This window comes from Melanerpes formicivorus, unplaced genomic scaffold (genome assembly GCF_026170545.1).
Source record: "Melanerpes formicivorus ecotype bairdi unplaced genomic scaffold, bMelFor1.0.p_v2 SCAF_25, whole genome shotgun sequence".
NCBI classification, from domain to species: Eukaryota; Metazoa; Chordata; class Aves; order Piciformes; family Picidae; genus Melanerpes; species Melanerpes formicivorus.
Genome location: NW_027142377.1, coordinates 7,075,084 through 7,091,043, shown reverse-complemented (window position 1 = coordinate 7,091,043; position 15,960 = coordinate 7,075,084). Strand labels below are relative to the sequence as shown.

Below are 15,960 nucleotides of genomic sequence, written 5' to 3'. Positions count from 1 at the left end.
TCAGGCAGGCAAGCTCCCTGCCTGTGCCAGATGGGAAGATGTAGCTTCTCCCATCTCAGGCCTCAGCTCATTTCCCCCTCTCTGTGCAAAGAGCGAGGTAGATCTCTGTGTGTATGGATGCATGTGTATCTGTGTGTAAATCCAGCTTTACCTGTATATATCTATATTTGTCATGCAGGACTGCTCTCTGCATCTATTACTATAGGCAGTATCAGGCAGAAGATGATTGCCTGCACCACACAGAGGAGGAGCTGCAGCTGCATCTCTGGCTGAGGTGCTGTGACACACTGTCACGACTGAGCTTGGCAGTGGGGATTGCTCTTCCCAGGCTGACAGAGCAGCAGTGTGGTGACTCAGAGCTTCCTAATGGACTGGGTATGGCACTGCAGAGCTGCCTGGACCCCACATTGCTGGGTTCATCTGTTGGACTCCAATAAAAACGTGTGAATTGCTTAAAACAGTTCCCACACACTGGCTTCCTCCCCTCAACTAACAAAAGCAGTGACAACAAGGAATGAGCCAATCTGGAGACTAATGCTACAGTAGAGGGTGTCAATCCAACCCATCCAGCCAGTTCCTGTGCTTGGCATTCTACAGGGCAATGGCTGTGCCTCTGCCAGTACTCCTGGAGAAGGACGACTGTAGACTTTAGCTGGATGAAAGCAGAGCAGATCTCTGCTGCAGGTCTGTGAAAATACTGGTGTGATGTGGCTGTGCAGTATGGGCATGTGATTTGGCTGCTGTTTTGGCCAATGCAAATGTAGATACCTGTTAACTGCAGCTCCAGCCTGCAGGCTTGATGGGGCTTTCATGATGTGAAAATGATGTGTTTCCTTTAACACAATACCCAAAGCTAAAATACATTAAAACATTCCATTGTGCTAAGTGGAGCTGTTATTGAATGACTTTACCTTGAAGTGCTTTAAAACAAGGCATGATGTAGCACTCTGGGGCAAGCATAATTGCTGCTATTTAGCATATCTGTGTAAATGGTTTGGACAGCACAGTTCTGATGGGGCTGGGTGGGGAAACGGCTGCTCTGGTTGCTCACCTCGGTGCTGTAGGGCAGGCGGGATATCACCTCCGGAGCCATCCAATACGGCGTCCCAACCAGTGACTTCCTCCTGGGGACCTCCTTGGACACTTGGGCACAGAAGCCAAAGTCAGACAATTTTATCTGAAAAGTGAAGAAAAAGCCACTCTTCAATAACAAGACAAATTCCTCCAAGATGTGCATCCCTCCAAGACACACATGTCCAGCTGCAGCTGGGGGACACAGAGGGAGCTGCAGTGTTTGCCTGGGACAGAACAGCTGCACAGTTTTAGAGGAGAGCCTGGGGAACACATGGCTCCTTCAAATGGAGAGAAGGGAAAGAAGCCAGAGCAAGTGGCAGTGGTGCTCATTACTAAGATCACCTGCTATAGCTCATTGCTTCTCCATCAAAAGATGGGGAGGTGACAAATGGCTTATAATCGTTAAAAAATAGACAGAAAGCAAAACCCTCCCTTAGCAACAGTGGTTTATAATGGATGTATAAACTCCCTAGTCTGCAGCCTATGTATATAAACCATCAATAATACACTTTTTTCAGGTGATGCACACCATTCCTATCACTTCTACCAGGTGTACAACCTGTGAGGTTGCCAGAAAAAGAGATGAACCAACTGGCATTCACCTCATTTTTCTTTTACCACAAAGCTAACACTCACCAAAAGCAGTACCTCTGCCAACGGCTTTTCAGGACCATGAGCGCAGACTGTGGACTATTACTAAAGAAACTGTCTTCTTTATGTAGTCAAGGGGCTAATGTGGGGAAGGCAGGGAAGGGTATAAGACTCCTCCCAAATGGTTGTAAGAGTTAAGGGAACCTGGTGTCTTTGCTTGGGGACTCGAGAATTAAATCCAGTACTGTCCTTGAGTAGCTGAGGCAGTGACCTGCAATAGCAGGAAGGGGATACACAAGCACTCCGGAGAGCCCTTCTTGCTGCATCATGTGCCTGCTCATGCTTTTATGATAAGCTTTTTTCACAACAAGAGTTATGGAAAATTATTGCCTCCTCCTTCCTTCTTGTTGTACACCACCAAGGTGAAAATTCCTCCAATGAGTGTGGCGTCACCCCTTCCAGAAGCAGTTTGCTGCGTAAGGCTAATTTGTTTTGTTTGTCTGTAAGTCTTTATTTGGAGGCCTAGAAGCTATCATAAGGGTTTCCTGCACATCTGCCTAACCCCCTGAGCCCAGCCATACACGGAACAGCACAATAGTGACCCATACCCAGGCTCCCTAAGCCGATCATGTACAGTGCCTGGGGATATGCAGTGAGCCCAAACAGCCCCATGACAGCTGAAGTGGGCAGCTGAAGGAATCCCAGCATTTCACTATCATAGTATCATTCAGGGTTGGAAGGGACCACAAGGATCATCTAGTTCCAACCCCCCTGCCATGGGCAGGGACACCCCACACTAGATCAGCCTGGCCAGAGCCTCATCCAGCCTGGGCTTAAACACCTCCAGGGACGGGGCCTCCACCACCTCCCTGGACAACCCATTCCAGGGTTTCACCACTCTCATGGTGAAGAACCTCCTCCTCACATCCAGCCTGAATCTCCCCACCTCCAGCTTCATTCCATCAGCACTGATTTGTTTTCTTTTGGGTTGAGTACAGATATTGCTTTTTTTAAAAGCACAGGGTATTGTTTTTAACAGAATTAGGAAATTGTTGTTGGTGTCTCTAAACCCAAGGCACTAACAGCCGAATTCTCTATGCTAAAAGTATTTGTCAGTTTACAGGATGAAGAATGGAAGGAATAATGTGCATTTTGGAAGCAGGGCCCAATCTACCTTTGTAGGGGCACAAGAGGTTTTGCATATCCATTGCTCATTTCAGTACATAAAGGATGATTTTCTAAAAAAAGATAATTGCACAACACAGCCATGAAGAAATCTGCAATGCAGATAATAAGTACAGGAGTAATGAGTATAATGAGGCACTGTATGCAGATCCTGAGAGCAGCTCAGATGCTATTTCAGCAACATGGATGAAAATTGCAACTGCAAAACTGCCGCACACATGGAGTTTTGTTCCTCTGACAGGATTAACAATAGCAGCCTGTGACTGCTGCAGGAAGAAAATCCCTCTCTGTTGGTGAAGTGGGAATTGTATTATAAAGGCAAGCCTTTGATAAGGGAAAGAGACTAGGCCAGGGAAGCCAAGAGTTTTACCTTCTGAAGGAGCTCTAGGTTTGGTTCCAGAGTGACCAGGGGCTCAGACTCAGTCCAGCTTTTAGTCTTATTTAGGCACCAGGTATGCCGTGCCAATAGAGCAACACTTAGAGCTCTGCTGATGGGACTCACTGGCCATGAGTACATTAGTTTCTACTCAAATTATCCCATTGGAACCACAAGGTGAGATGCAAAGTAGGGCCTAACTTAAACAGAGATTGGGGTCTTCTATTTAAGAGTGATTTGCCTCCCTCTGCCTAAAGCCCCAGGTTTTAGGTGCCTCAAGTTTTACACTGTGTACGCCCAGAAATACCACTGCTCAAACACACCCTTCTGCTTGAGAGGGAGTAAGTATTTGTTTGGGACCAAATACTGCTGGAGTAATATTTGTCAGCAAGCTTTATTTTCCTTACTGAGCAAAGGTCAAGTGCAGCATTTTGTTTCCCTCTCTTACCACCCATTAACACCACAAATAGAGACCAGTTCACTGATAGCAGCATCCCACCCAAGGTGTGGGACTGCTTGCTGGTACACACCTGTGATAAAAGCTACTCTTACCATCAGGGGAGTGTTGCAGCAGTAATGCAGTGTATTCAGGCACATTGAGGTTAGCCCCTTAACTAGCTTGGGAAAACCAAGGAAATGTATAGGAGCATGTTAAGGACTAAATTTAAGAAAAAGTACTTTTCAAAGGCATCAGAATAGAAATGGTGCAGCATAAAAGACAGTCTCCTGACACCTATCATCACTCATGTGACATGTTTTCTTCTGTCACTGCTTTTTGACGGCTTTGATCCCCTGCATTAGAGTGCAGATGCCACTCATCAGCCAGGTCTGTGTTTTTCTGATCCAGCTCTCAGATTCAACATACTCACAGGTCACAGCCCCTGGTCTCACATGCCTGGCTTATGTTTTTTAATGTTAGTGCCACTTTGGACAGGCACAGCTCTTTTCATGACAGCCCTGAGAGGTGTCAGGGGAAACGCTGGGTGCTCACCCTCCCATCGCTTGTGAGAAGGATGGAGTCGCTTTTGATGTCACGGTGGATGACACCTTGGTTGTGCAGGTACGACAGGGCTCTCAGGACGGACAGGCAGACGGTGGCTATCTGCTCCTCATTCATCCTGAAACAGTAAGAGGGAAAAGTGAGCTAAGCATTAATGAAGGCAGTGGGAAAGGGGAGCTGGAGTGAAGAGGTCCACATCCCTCTTCATGCCAGCATACAGCTAGCCAGGACATCTTTTAGACAGTAACTCTGGGGGGTGACTCTCTGGTCCTACTTCTGTCAAGAAAAGGGAGATGGGTGAAGAACAACTCTGCAGCACGCTTTGGGTAAGTCTCCCTGCAGCACTACAAGCAGAGTGCACGACGTGACAGAGCTCATTTCCCTCTGGGAAATAACGGAAATGCCTTATTTACAGTAAACTTGCTGCTTGCTAAGGAGGGCAAATCATTACTGGGACGGAAACAAGCATAGAATAAAGATCAGAAAAAACACTCCTAATTGTGCAGACAAACATCAGGCCCTGGGTGTAGCAGTTTGAGAGCTCTTCTTTGCTTTCTATAAAGATATTGAGGGTATTTGAGTACCAAGCCAAACAGAGGAGTCCCCATTTCTGTGCATGTGTGCAAAACCCTGTAACCCTGTTCTAGAAGAAGCTATCTGCCACAGCATGATGGTTTTGTTCAGGAGGAGTTGTGTGTCCTAGCATCTTTGCCCCATCATGGAATGGCCCCAGCATCTCTACTACATGAGCAGAAAAAGAGCAGTGGAGATTTTTGCTTTAACTGTGTGTGCTATTTGCTATTTTAGCAAACTCTTTAAGGGAAGGTCATGCAGTGTGAAAAAACCCAGAAGATTAAGGAAAGACTACTTTGAGTAAAAAATAGATGACAGCTCTTAGGAAGCAGTGTCCTGGGAACATCTGTTTGCTATTAAACTCCTGTCAGAAATGTCTAAGATAGAGCTTTTAATGTTTTGGGGAGCAGCAGTTAATAAATGACATGTGATATTGTGATTTATTTCAGCACAACAGCTAAGGCAACACTAAAAAATAAGATACCTGTGTGACAACTCCCATTCTGGTAAGAGCTAAGAGCATCATTAAACTATGACAGAAGACAAATTTTCTAAGTTATTATTCCTTGCTTTTCCTCTTGCTCACTTAAATACTCTCCCATTGGCTTGGTGTGGAAGTTCTCTTTTTGTCATTCAAGAGGAAGAAATTAACTAAGGAATTTCTCCTTCCTATCTCCTTTTATCCTGCTTATCAGGAAAACATGAGTGAAGAGCACACATAAAGGGGGCTGTAAAATCGAATGTCTCCTTTCCAAAGGGGAAGAGGGGTTCCATACACTACAGCTTTTGTGCTGGCAAATCACCTTTTATAAAGTTATGACAATAACTTAAGTATGAGAACAAGCTCTACTGTAAGCACAAGTATTTTGATGTATATATAAAAAAATAGTAATTCCCACTATAGTTTAGGCTTAGTTTGTAGTTAACATTTCTGACAGATGTGGGTTCTATCAGCATGGAGAGAAATCACCCTTAGAACTGACATAGTTATGATAGCAAAACCAGGGAAAAGACAGCTACTGGGTGGTTTTTATCTGTTTTAGGAAGTAATGGACAGAAGTCAGATGGGTGCTAAATTAACTCCTAAAACATGAGCAAATTCTTATCTACCACCAAGCCCTTTTGGATATTTCTTTCCCTTCCATTTAAAAAGTGCTGGTACTGATGGGAATTCATCTGCAGTGTCTTACTGATGCTAGTAAAGTGGACATGTTACAGTATGTGAGTGTGTATGTGTATATACACACATATAGCTATATGCATACACACATATGTTTGTGCATGTTTTGTATCTATATACAAATACAGTATAAATACAGCTACAGAGACAGGAGATAAGGCCTGGAGGGCATAGTCTGGAAGCATCCACAAAGGAAAACCAACACCTCTCCCCTCCTGCCCAGCTCACATTGTGGGCTTCATGATGCTGGCCCCAGTGCAGCACAGCTAACCCACCTGGTGTGAGTCACTATGTCTGTCAAAGCACCGCCCTCCAGAAACTCCATCACAACCCACAGCTCATCGCCAACAAGGTAACTGCTGTACATGTCAACCACATTTTCATGATGGTAATCTCTCATGATTACAACCTGTGAGGAAGAAAAAGAAGATCTCTGAATGGCTACAAGCATTATTTGGCACTTGTTCTGACCTTTTTCACTGTTCTTTCCTCTTTGTGCTCAGCAAAGGTTCTGTGATAAATCACATCCTCCTTAATCCTTATGCCAATGCATAAGCAAAATCAACACATTTACATAACAATAACAGTCATCATAAATGCATTAGGAAGAAGGAAGAATCCTTAGTTGCTAAAGTTTAAGTGGTAGATAATTGAGTTTCATTGGTTTTTTAATTACCATTTGCCTACAATACAACAGAGATTTTCTGGTTTTGACCTGATCCATTGCTGAAGAACACTTTGATGCCTTCATCATCTATCAAGTGCTTCGCAGAGAATTTTAACAGAACACTGGTAATAGAGAAGGTGTTCACCACATTACTCAAATCCCACATCTAAAAGGCACTGTCCAGAACTGGGACCACTGTAAAAGTCCAGCAAAGGTAGTGATCAGGACTACCTGGTACCAAGGGATGTCAGAAAGGTCATTAGGAAAGAAAACAACAGCTAGGAAAGGCTTCGTTATAGACAGAGGAATTTCAGCACTGCTGAAATGAAGTTGTCAGATGTTACAAGTGACTGGAGCATGTCAGGGAAGCAGCTTGGTCCTGCACAGCATGTAAGACCTGCTTCAAGATGTTACCATTCAAGAGATGCTTGGTTAGAGCTGCCACAGTGCAATTCAGTGCAGTCTTCCAGCAGAGGCAAAACAAAACCAAATCCCCAGCACAATCACGGGCTGTGCAAAGGAATGCTTGTTAAAAACTAGTATTTTAATTGAAAAATCAGAAGGTACTAAAGAAAGCAGTCTGTTATGTGTGGGGGGAAAATCCTCTTACAGTTAAAACACAGTAAGCAAATAATCAGATCAACAGGTTAGTTCTCAAAAGGGGCTTCCCTGGGCAGCTGCAGGCATTGATCAGCACATTTAGGAGTGATCTCAGCAAATGGGTGGAGAACATGCACCACTAGCTTCTACAAGTGATTAAGGTAAAGATGGAGGCACTCTTTTTGCTGCAGAAGGGAATTAACAAAGATGGTTCCATGACAAAGGGGATGTCATCTCTGTGTAGTAACCTTCAGGGAAGCAAAAGGACTGCCCGTGGTTAGGAGGCGAAGGAGGGAGGAAATAAAAAGCAGGTATATAGCAGAATATGATGCACATGCTGCTTGAGTAATCTGGTTACTCTGGATCCTCCATCTCAGAGGAAGAAACTGTTCCACCAAATGGACAGAAAGAGGCAGCTGGGCTGTGTCTGTGCACCTGACATGCTGCATAAGCTGATAGATTTCTTAGCTGTTTACTCTGACTTTCAACTGCATGATAGGTTCAAAGCCTGGAGGAGATGTAGCTCCTTTGAAACTGCTTTGGTTACACAATACTTCTACAGCATCAATATGCGTGGGCCTCACTGCTTCTTCTAGAAAGATACTAATTTGGTTCTTGAGGTTGCTATTCAGTCCATGTCTCCTGTTCAATCTACCACCTGCAAACCCCTCTGCACCACCCAAAGTGACTTACCTCATTGAAGAGCAGCTCCCTTCTCTGCTGTTTCCTGAGATCCATCTTCTTCACTGCGACTTGCTTTCCCGTGTGTTTCTCAGTAGCGATGCAGACAATCCCCGTGGAGCCCTCCCCGATCTTCATGAAGTTGTCCAAGTACTCCCGGGGGTCACCAGGGCTGACCACAAGCTGCAGGGCAGCTCTGAACTGTTCATGGGACACCCTGGAAGGCTGCTGTTCTGAGGAGGACCCCCAGCTGGGTGGAGGATAAGCACTTGACGTGATGCCTGGGGAGCTGGGGTAGGAGGCAGTGGAAATATAGGGAGAGCTGGGCTGGAGAGACGGCTGGTGATAGTGGGATGCTTTGTGGTAGACCAGTGGGTACTGGTAGCTGCTACTTGAATAGCTGACTTTGCTCTGACTCTGAGGTAGCTTTACTGGGCCCCTGGGGTAGGTGTCTGATCCAGAAAGCGGTGGGCTAACAACCAGCTGTGCTCGATCATAATCCACCTGGAACACAACACAAAAGCAGACAAGTGACTGTGGGAAAACAGACAGCTTGCTTGCTGTCCATCCACTACGTTTGGCTTTGGCATCCCAATGTACCCATTCTTCCCAACATGACAGCACTGCCCTGTATCTGAAAAGAGATCTTTATTTAACGGTGGGCTGCTGTGCTCTATCAACCAGGGAAGACCATGGGGTCTTTTGTGCAGCTCAGGTCCATTTTTCTGTTCAGGTACCTCTCTGCAGATACAATAATCTTTGTTTAATGAAAGTGTGTGCTCCAAAAAAGTCTATTTGCAGTGCCCTGCAGGCTCTCCAGGACATTTCCTCCAAGAATTCAGCCCTTTCACTACCAGCAGCCTGTTGGCAAATTCCGGTTTGTGTCTTCCCTTTCAAACACCAGTTCCTGGGTTTTGACTCTTTAGCCCTTAAGCCTTTTCTTATGCTTTGCTCCGGCAATTCAGGGATGAGGCAATCTCTTCCTGCAGAGGTGACGGGCCCCTAAAATCCCGTCATCTCCCACCTTGCCCCACTACTGGATGCTGTTTGAATGACTAAATGCAAGAGCATGATGAGGAGCCTAATTCAATTTACCATTCCTTAAATAATTTTCCAGAGTGACCCACTATTTAACTGCAGTGCCATGAAATTTTTGTCTGAAACCAAAGACAATCACAGAGGAAATTATCCCAGCAGGAGGCCTTTTTTATTTGCAGGTTCCATTCTTTCTGTTTATTTCTGAAGCTTTCCTAAGCTTCTGACACTGAAAGCAGATGAATGCTTCACACTCACAAACACCACAGCTTGCAGCTATCAAAACTAAAATAAACCAAAAGCATGTAAGGGGAAAAAAAAAATCACCTGTAACAAAAGCACATTTGGAAAAGAGCATCTCCACATTTATGAAGCAACATATGTGACTCCTGCCAATGAGTGGAGCACCTCGGGTTAGGGGGGTGGTTTGACACAGGCTCACGATGTAGCACAATTACAAATCATTATGGCAGTGAGCTCATTTAATCAATCAATTCTGGTCGTGGTGCATGGGGGTGGACTGAGCAGCAAACTCTCTACACAGCTCACAGTTGCTAGTATTGCCGCTGGCTGCTGGCCAGGAGTCCCTGATCCATGTTAGTTAAATGCACATTAATCTGAATTTGGCAGTGCAATCAAGGACCCAACTGAACTGTGAAATTGAATTCTGCGGTGGAACATCATTTGACTGTTTTATGCTAAGACTGCAAAAAAAAAAAGCAACCTCCTCTGCCGCAGCATCAATTTATCAGCGTAGCTGCTGCACCACGAGGAGGGGTTTCTAGCTGGAGTCGCCTCGGTGCAGGGAGGAAAAAAAGCTGCTGAGTGCAGTATTCTGCCAGCACCTGCCGTCCTCATAAGTGAGCCGGGCATGCCCATCTTTTCATTTCATGTGAGGCTTAGCAGGCAAGAGGGAATGCCTCTCCAGAGGGGCTGCTCAGAGCTTTCCCTTGGAAACCTGAATCTGCAGCCTGCTTCCGTCTGAGACATGCACACTGACAGCTACCAGGCACATGGTGCATCCAGTAAGTGTGTCACTGCACTGTATGGCCAGCTCCTTGAATGCTGGCTTTGTCTAAGCGGAATACGCACACGACCACAGCAATAATTTCACTCTATCAGGCAGCGGTAGCCATAAAATAGAAGGGGGTCAGAGACACCATGAATTTCATGAAGGATATTACATCTGCCAAACTAATTAACATGGAACAGTGCTCAGATGGTTTGGTAGAGCGAGGGGAGCTTGCTTTAGCCCTGTCCGGTATATCTATGTACATGGGGACACATAAATTATTGCTTTGGCTGTAAATACACCATTTTGTTTTAACTATTGAGATAGGGAAATCCTTGTCTAGAATTTCAAGCTGGGTAAATTCACACTAATGACTCAATCTGAGGCTTCACCCATGCCTGCTGTTTATGAGCACATCACACATTGGCACAAGTAAATTCACAGGGAAATTTCAGGGGGCTTGGTGTTCCTGCAAGGAATTTTTAAAAGCATTTTGAGGTTAGCATGCTGTACAATATAAACCCATTCACATCCTGAATCCCATGAAATCTTATGAAAACTCAGGAGCCACAATGAATAAATCAGCTGGACCTCTCGTCCAAGGCTGTGTTCTGAGGCAGTGTGTCAGAACACGGCAGAATTGAACACACTTTATGCCACTAACAGTTCTGTTTCTGCCACCGAATGTAGTTACCTACAGAAAGGAAATTCATTAAACACTACAAAGGAAAGAAGAAACAAGTCCTGTGCTCATTCAAGATGAGAGCAGATGAAGCTCTGACACAAATCATCCATCACAGCACTGCAGTGCAAGGTGATGCTCTGCTGCTGCTGCTAGGACTGGGTCACTTCACTGGCTTGCAGCATCCCCGCACCCACACGTGGCTGCGTTGGCAGTTGGGTCTTTGCCTGGCGAGGCAGCACCATGTTGAAACTCATTTCAGCTCCCACTTTGATGGTGGTGATGCCCATTTTATGCTGCATGCAGAGGAAACACCTGCTCCATGGTAAGGGGACTGTCCCTGCAAAGAGCTTGAGCAGCCTGTCAGCTGAGCGGGTGTCCCCACACACTCTGCAGGGGAACTGCGGCAGAGATGGCAGCCAGCAGCCAGAGCACAGATGCGCACAGCTCCTCGAGGGGAGCAGCAAGCCCTCTCAAGATGGGCTCACTCTTCAGTAAATGAAAACAAGATTCCATCAGATTAAGTTTCAATTGGTCAAAGTGAAAGGCGTGGAAGGGATATCTGGAAATCACATGGAGACTGCAAGGGACAGGTTACTCTCTAGTGCTTCACTATTGGAAAGCTCTGTACAGCCCTGTGCCACACTCAGAGGTGACAGGCAGCATTTGCTGAAAGCTATTGGTATGCAAATGAGAAAACCAATTTTAAAAAAGAGAGGAATATTACTGCTTTCTGATAGTAAAGTTTTGGCTCTGCCCTCACCAGGATGGAAATGTCATCCTTGTGCAAAGTGCCAGCATAACATCTACCAGGAAACTGCGGTGCTGAGCAGCAGCCAAATTAGAGACCTCTGCTATGTTACAGCAGAACAAGTAGTGGAGAGCAGAAATCACAGCCCCTTGGATGAAGGACAGAAGAGGATCATGGAGAGCTGCTGCCAGAAAGTGATAATGAAAAGAGTAAAAAGTTAAGAGGGCTGCCTGTGATGCAGAGGAGGGTCAAAGAAAAGATGCAGTAGCATGTCCAAAATGAATTAGACCTAGCAGGATGAGTTTGATATGGTGTGAGAATAGGGAGCAGGCTCCACTGAAGAGGGTGGGATGTAGTCTCTGTGTCACGAGGGTAACAGCAGACACTGCGACCTCATGCAAGCGTTACTACAGTTAGTCTGCAGCAACAGGAGAGCAGAGGGAGTAACATGGGGGTGGATGGGGAGAGAACGAAATCTAAGTCTCTAAATCTAAGCTCCAAGCTCCTCCATGGTCCTGCTGCACTGTCCTAAAGGGACAAGCCCCAGAATATGCCCTAATGCAGAGAATGGGCTAAACACCTGTGAATGTGCAAACCTGGACACTTCCTGGGGTGCAGATGGTCCAGGCAAACACGTAGCACGTGTAATTAGCCTTGTAAGCACCTGTGAACTGTGTGGCCATGTTTGGATATGCCCCATCCTATAGGCCCAGCTACCAGGTTTCTCTGTTACCAAAGGGCATTAATTGTCTTTGGACAGCATTTAAACCATCTGAGAAGGTAGGCAATTTGCCTTGTTCTCACCCAGAAAACAGCAAGAGTCAAATGCTGCTGGAGTTGCAGCAGAGGAGCTCATCCTAATAGGCAAACTACACCTGGGCCTTGAACCTGGACCAAGGCAACCAACACTCAGAGTCCTGCACCAGAGGCAGAAAAGGGAAAAGCCCCAAGAGAACTGAATCCCAGAAGAGCCACAGAAGAGAGAGGCCCCTCATCCTTCTCTGAAGCCAAGAGCCACTTGAATTATATTTACAGCACCTGGGAAGGCACCAGACAGAGGAGCAAGCTGTGAATCCCTGGCTCATTTGTTACAGAGTTCCCCTTGTGGGAGACCACAGATCATGGCACCAGAATTTCCAGTTTAAATTGCTGTATTGGAAATTCTCAGATTTGTGCTTGGATTGTTTAACTGTCTTCACATGTGGAACGTATTGCTCACCACTGAGTAACAGAAGCTGTAAATACCCTTTGTGAATAAGTTACAGCACTATTTGAAGATACCACAGCCAGAAAATATGAAATATATAAATATATCTATTTTAGTACATGCACAGCAGTGACCAAGCCCAGAGCAGCTGAAGTCTGAAATCACTGATAATGAAACAAAGCAGACATTTGATTTGTCTGACACCTATCACCTGCAATAACGCTGAGGTCCTCATTTACAAGCAGAAAGGAACATCTTTGTTAAATGCATTTTGAAGTCATACATTTGTACCTGCAGACTTTTCCACTGCTTACTTTCCCCCCCTTTTAATGACACTTTAAAGCCAATCTCATTTGTAAAATATCTGCTTTAAGACTTAATTCTCATTTAATAAGCCCATTTGATGAACCATTATCTTACTAATTCCTCCTTGAAAAGAAGGCTCTTCACCAATCACCCAAGACATGAAACCACTATTCCCTTCCAGGAACTGTGGATGGGTTTGGGAATTGAAACCACTGCATTTAATAGTGATTCATCAATTTTCAATTCACCAAGGCTGTAGGAGTGTTTTTGATGCTCTGAGAAACAGCTCACAATGAATCTTAGAACAGAACAAATAGAATAGACCAGGTTGGAAAAGACCTTTGAGATCATCAAGTCCTAACCTATCATCCAACACCATCTAATCATCTAAACCATGGCACCAAGCACCCCATCCAGTCTCTTCCTAAACACCTCCAGTGATGGTGACTCCACCACCTCCCCAGGCAGCCAATTCCAATGACCAATCACTCTTTCTGTGAAGAACTTTCTAACATCCAGCCTAAACCTCCCCTGTCACAGCTTGAGACTGTGTCCTCTTGTTCTGGTGCTGGTTGCCTGGGAGAATAGACCAATCCCCACCTGGCTACAACCTCCCTTCAGGTAGTTGTAGACAGCAATAAGGTCTCCCCCCAGTGAGGACTTTTTTAGTTGTTACTTCATTTTAATGGGATATTTTTCAAAGGGTCTGGAGTGGAATCCTGTAAATCACACCCGTCTTCTGCCCTTGAATACAGTAAATCTGGCAGCAGGAGTCTCTAAATGACTGGATTTGTCCTTCTCCTTTCTAACCTGAGAAAATGATGGCTTTCAATTAAGGAAATGGCAGATAGCCCATCTCAAGCTTTCCTCACAACTTCCAGAATCCATATTTAATGCCACACTCTAGTGCACAGTTAACTATCCAGATGCATCCCTCCCACCACACCTCAAGCTTGGGAAAGGCAGGCAGAGAGACCCGGTAACTTTTCTACTCACCCCACAATTTATCCTTAGCTCCAAAGCTCAGCTCTGTGTCCTGATGCAACATGGAATAAAAACACATCATTCTCCCTCTGCTGTGGACCACTGATTATAACTGCACCCCAGGATCAGCAAAGCAGCCAAACCTGAGCAAGCAAGACACTGGCATGACTCCAACACAGGGCTACGATGGATTTGCAGTACCTGGGACCTCTTGTGAGTCTGCAGCCTGACAGGACCATGTTCTCAGTGCACAGAACCAGAGAGAAAATGCACCATTCAGATCATCATTAACCAGGAGAGTGGATGTTATCACCTAACAAGTTACCTACCCCAACACATTTGGTAGGTCACAGCAACCCAAGACTGTTTCAGCCCCGGAAAGATCAGCTATCATTTCAGCACTGATTGCTAGGGAAACTTAGTCATGTTCAATGCAATCTGCACAGAAGAAAAAACATCCCTTGCAGAACACTTGATGTTTAAGCAGGCCATCATCATCACTGTGTGACTAGACATACAAGAAAAGTGTTGCTTTCAGAACTGAACAAACAGAGCAGGTTGGACAGCTTGTATAGGTACTATTCCTCCTGTGACTTAGAAAAGGCAGGGCAGGTCACAGATCTGTGGGGCAGAGCTGCTGGCAAATACCATGGCTGAAATGCTTCTTTGAACCATGACTTTTTTTTTTTTTTCCCCTTTTTCTTTTTTTTAAACTACATCTAAAATGTCTTGGTTGAGATAAGCTGCTTTGATTTAACTTCACTGCTTAAAAAACAAAGTGGAGAGGAGTAAACCCCTACTTCCATTAGTGGCAAAGCACTGCTAAACCTTGCAATATAAATGTAGCATAAATGCAACATAAACATTAAAACAGAGAGGTTTCAGCCTTGCACAGTAACAATTCAAACAAAAATCTCTGATATACAAATCAAACCAGCTTCTCACTTGCTGTGGAGATCTGCACAGGTGTATGAACTTCTAATGCTGCTAAAACCACCAAAGAATTTGGTTTTATTTTAAACTCTAGTAAACTCCCTGGAAGCTGAGCATCTCCAAACCTGCCTTACACCCACTGGACCCCAACATCTATTTTCAGATATATGTAAACTGTCTGGGATTTCACATCTGCCAAGCTCCCACACTGGCTGTGTGTGGCATGGTATGCCCAAACATGGCTTATTTTTCTGCACACTCTCTCTGGAGAGGTTGATCCCTGCCCTGGCAGCATTGTCACCAGGGATGTTACGTTACCTTGGGGATGCCTGCTGCAGTTTCAGACAAACGGGGGTAGGTGTAGGAGCTGTAGGAGTGTCCTTGCTGGTGTGCTTTAAAAGCATTTGCTCCATAGGGCATAGCTGGCTCCTGCAGACCAGAGCCTGACCTGGACCTTTGCCTCATTGCTGGCTGAGGGCTTGCTGGATCCACATAGGATGACTTCGGCCTCTTGTTGTAGTCATCCTTGCCAAGACCATGTCCCCAGTCACCATCACTGTACTCCAGCCTGTCCTTAGGGCATTCACTCTGCACCGATGCTCGGGATGGAGTGTAAGGAAAGGGATCCCTGTAGTCCAGGGAGGATCCGCTGGGAATCCGCTGATATTCCAGCTTTAAGGGACCATATTCCAGTGGTTTAGGCTTTGTCTCCAGGTGTGCATGGTATTCTGGGAGGAACCTGGAGAGGTCTGACTGCAGGGGTGCCACTTCTGAATAATAAATGTCCTGGGAAGTCACCTTCATCATGTGCCCATTCTGCTTGGCAGCATAGCTTCCTTTGTAGTACCTGTCTAACTCTTCCCCATAAAGAGTCTTGTCTCGATATTTTTCCACAACATAGTCTGTTGTAGTGTCTGACTCACTAGAGTACTGGGAATAGGTGATATAACCATTTTCCTCCTGATGTCTTGGCACATGGTTGACATTTCCTTGGTGGTGGGTGGGAGGACTTTCCTTCCGCAGGGAATTGGATCGTGTGACCGAGATATTGTCAAACTCTTCCAGCAGGCCGTTGATTGAAGTATCCTTTCGAGGCTTATTTCCTCTAACAATAGTCTGGGAA

The 15,960-nt window shown here is 45.4% G+C and overlaps 1 protein-coding gene across 7 annotated transcripts in view; it reads right to left on the bottom strand.

Annotated features, from left to right (window-relative positions):
• PAK5 (p21 (RAC1) activated kinase 5) overlaps window positions 1-15,960 on the bottom strand; it is a 148,489-nt gene that overhangs the window by 6,527 nt on the left and 126,002 nt on the right. For all 7 annotated transcript variants that reach the window (XM_068153193.1, XM_068153191.1, XM_068153194.1 and 4 more), the window contains 5 exons: window positions 15,156-15,953; window positions 7,940-8,431; window positions 6,255-6,388; window positions 4,218-4,344; window positions 1,052-1,177 (listed from right to left, as the gene is read on the bottom strand). In XM_068153193.1, the coding sequence (XP_068009294.1) occupies window positions 1,052-1,177; window positions 4,218-4,344; window positions 6,255-6,388; window positions 7,940-8,431; window positions 15,156-15,953 (1,677 nt within the window). The remainder of the gene's footprint in view (window positions 1-1,051; window positions 1,178-4,217; window positions 4,345-6,254; window positions 6,389-7,939; window positions 8,432-15,155; window positions 15,954-15,960) is intronic.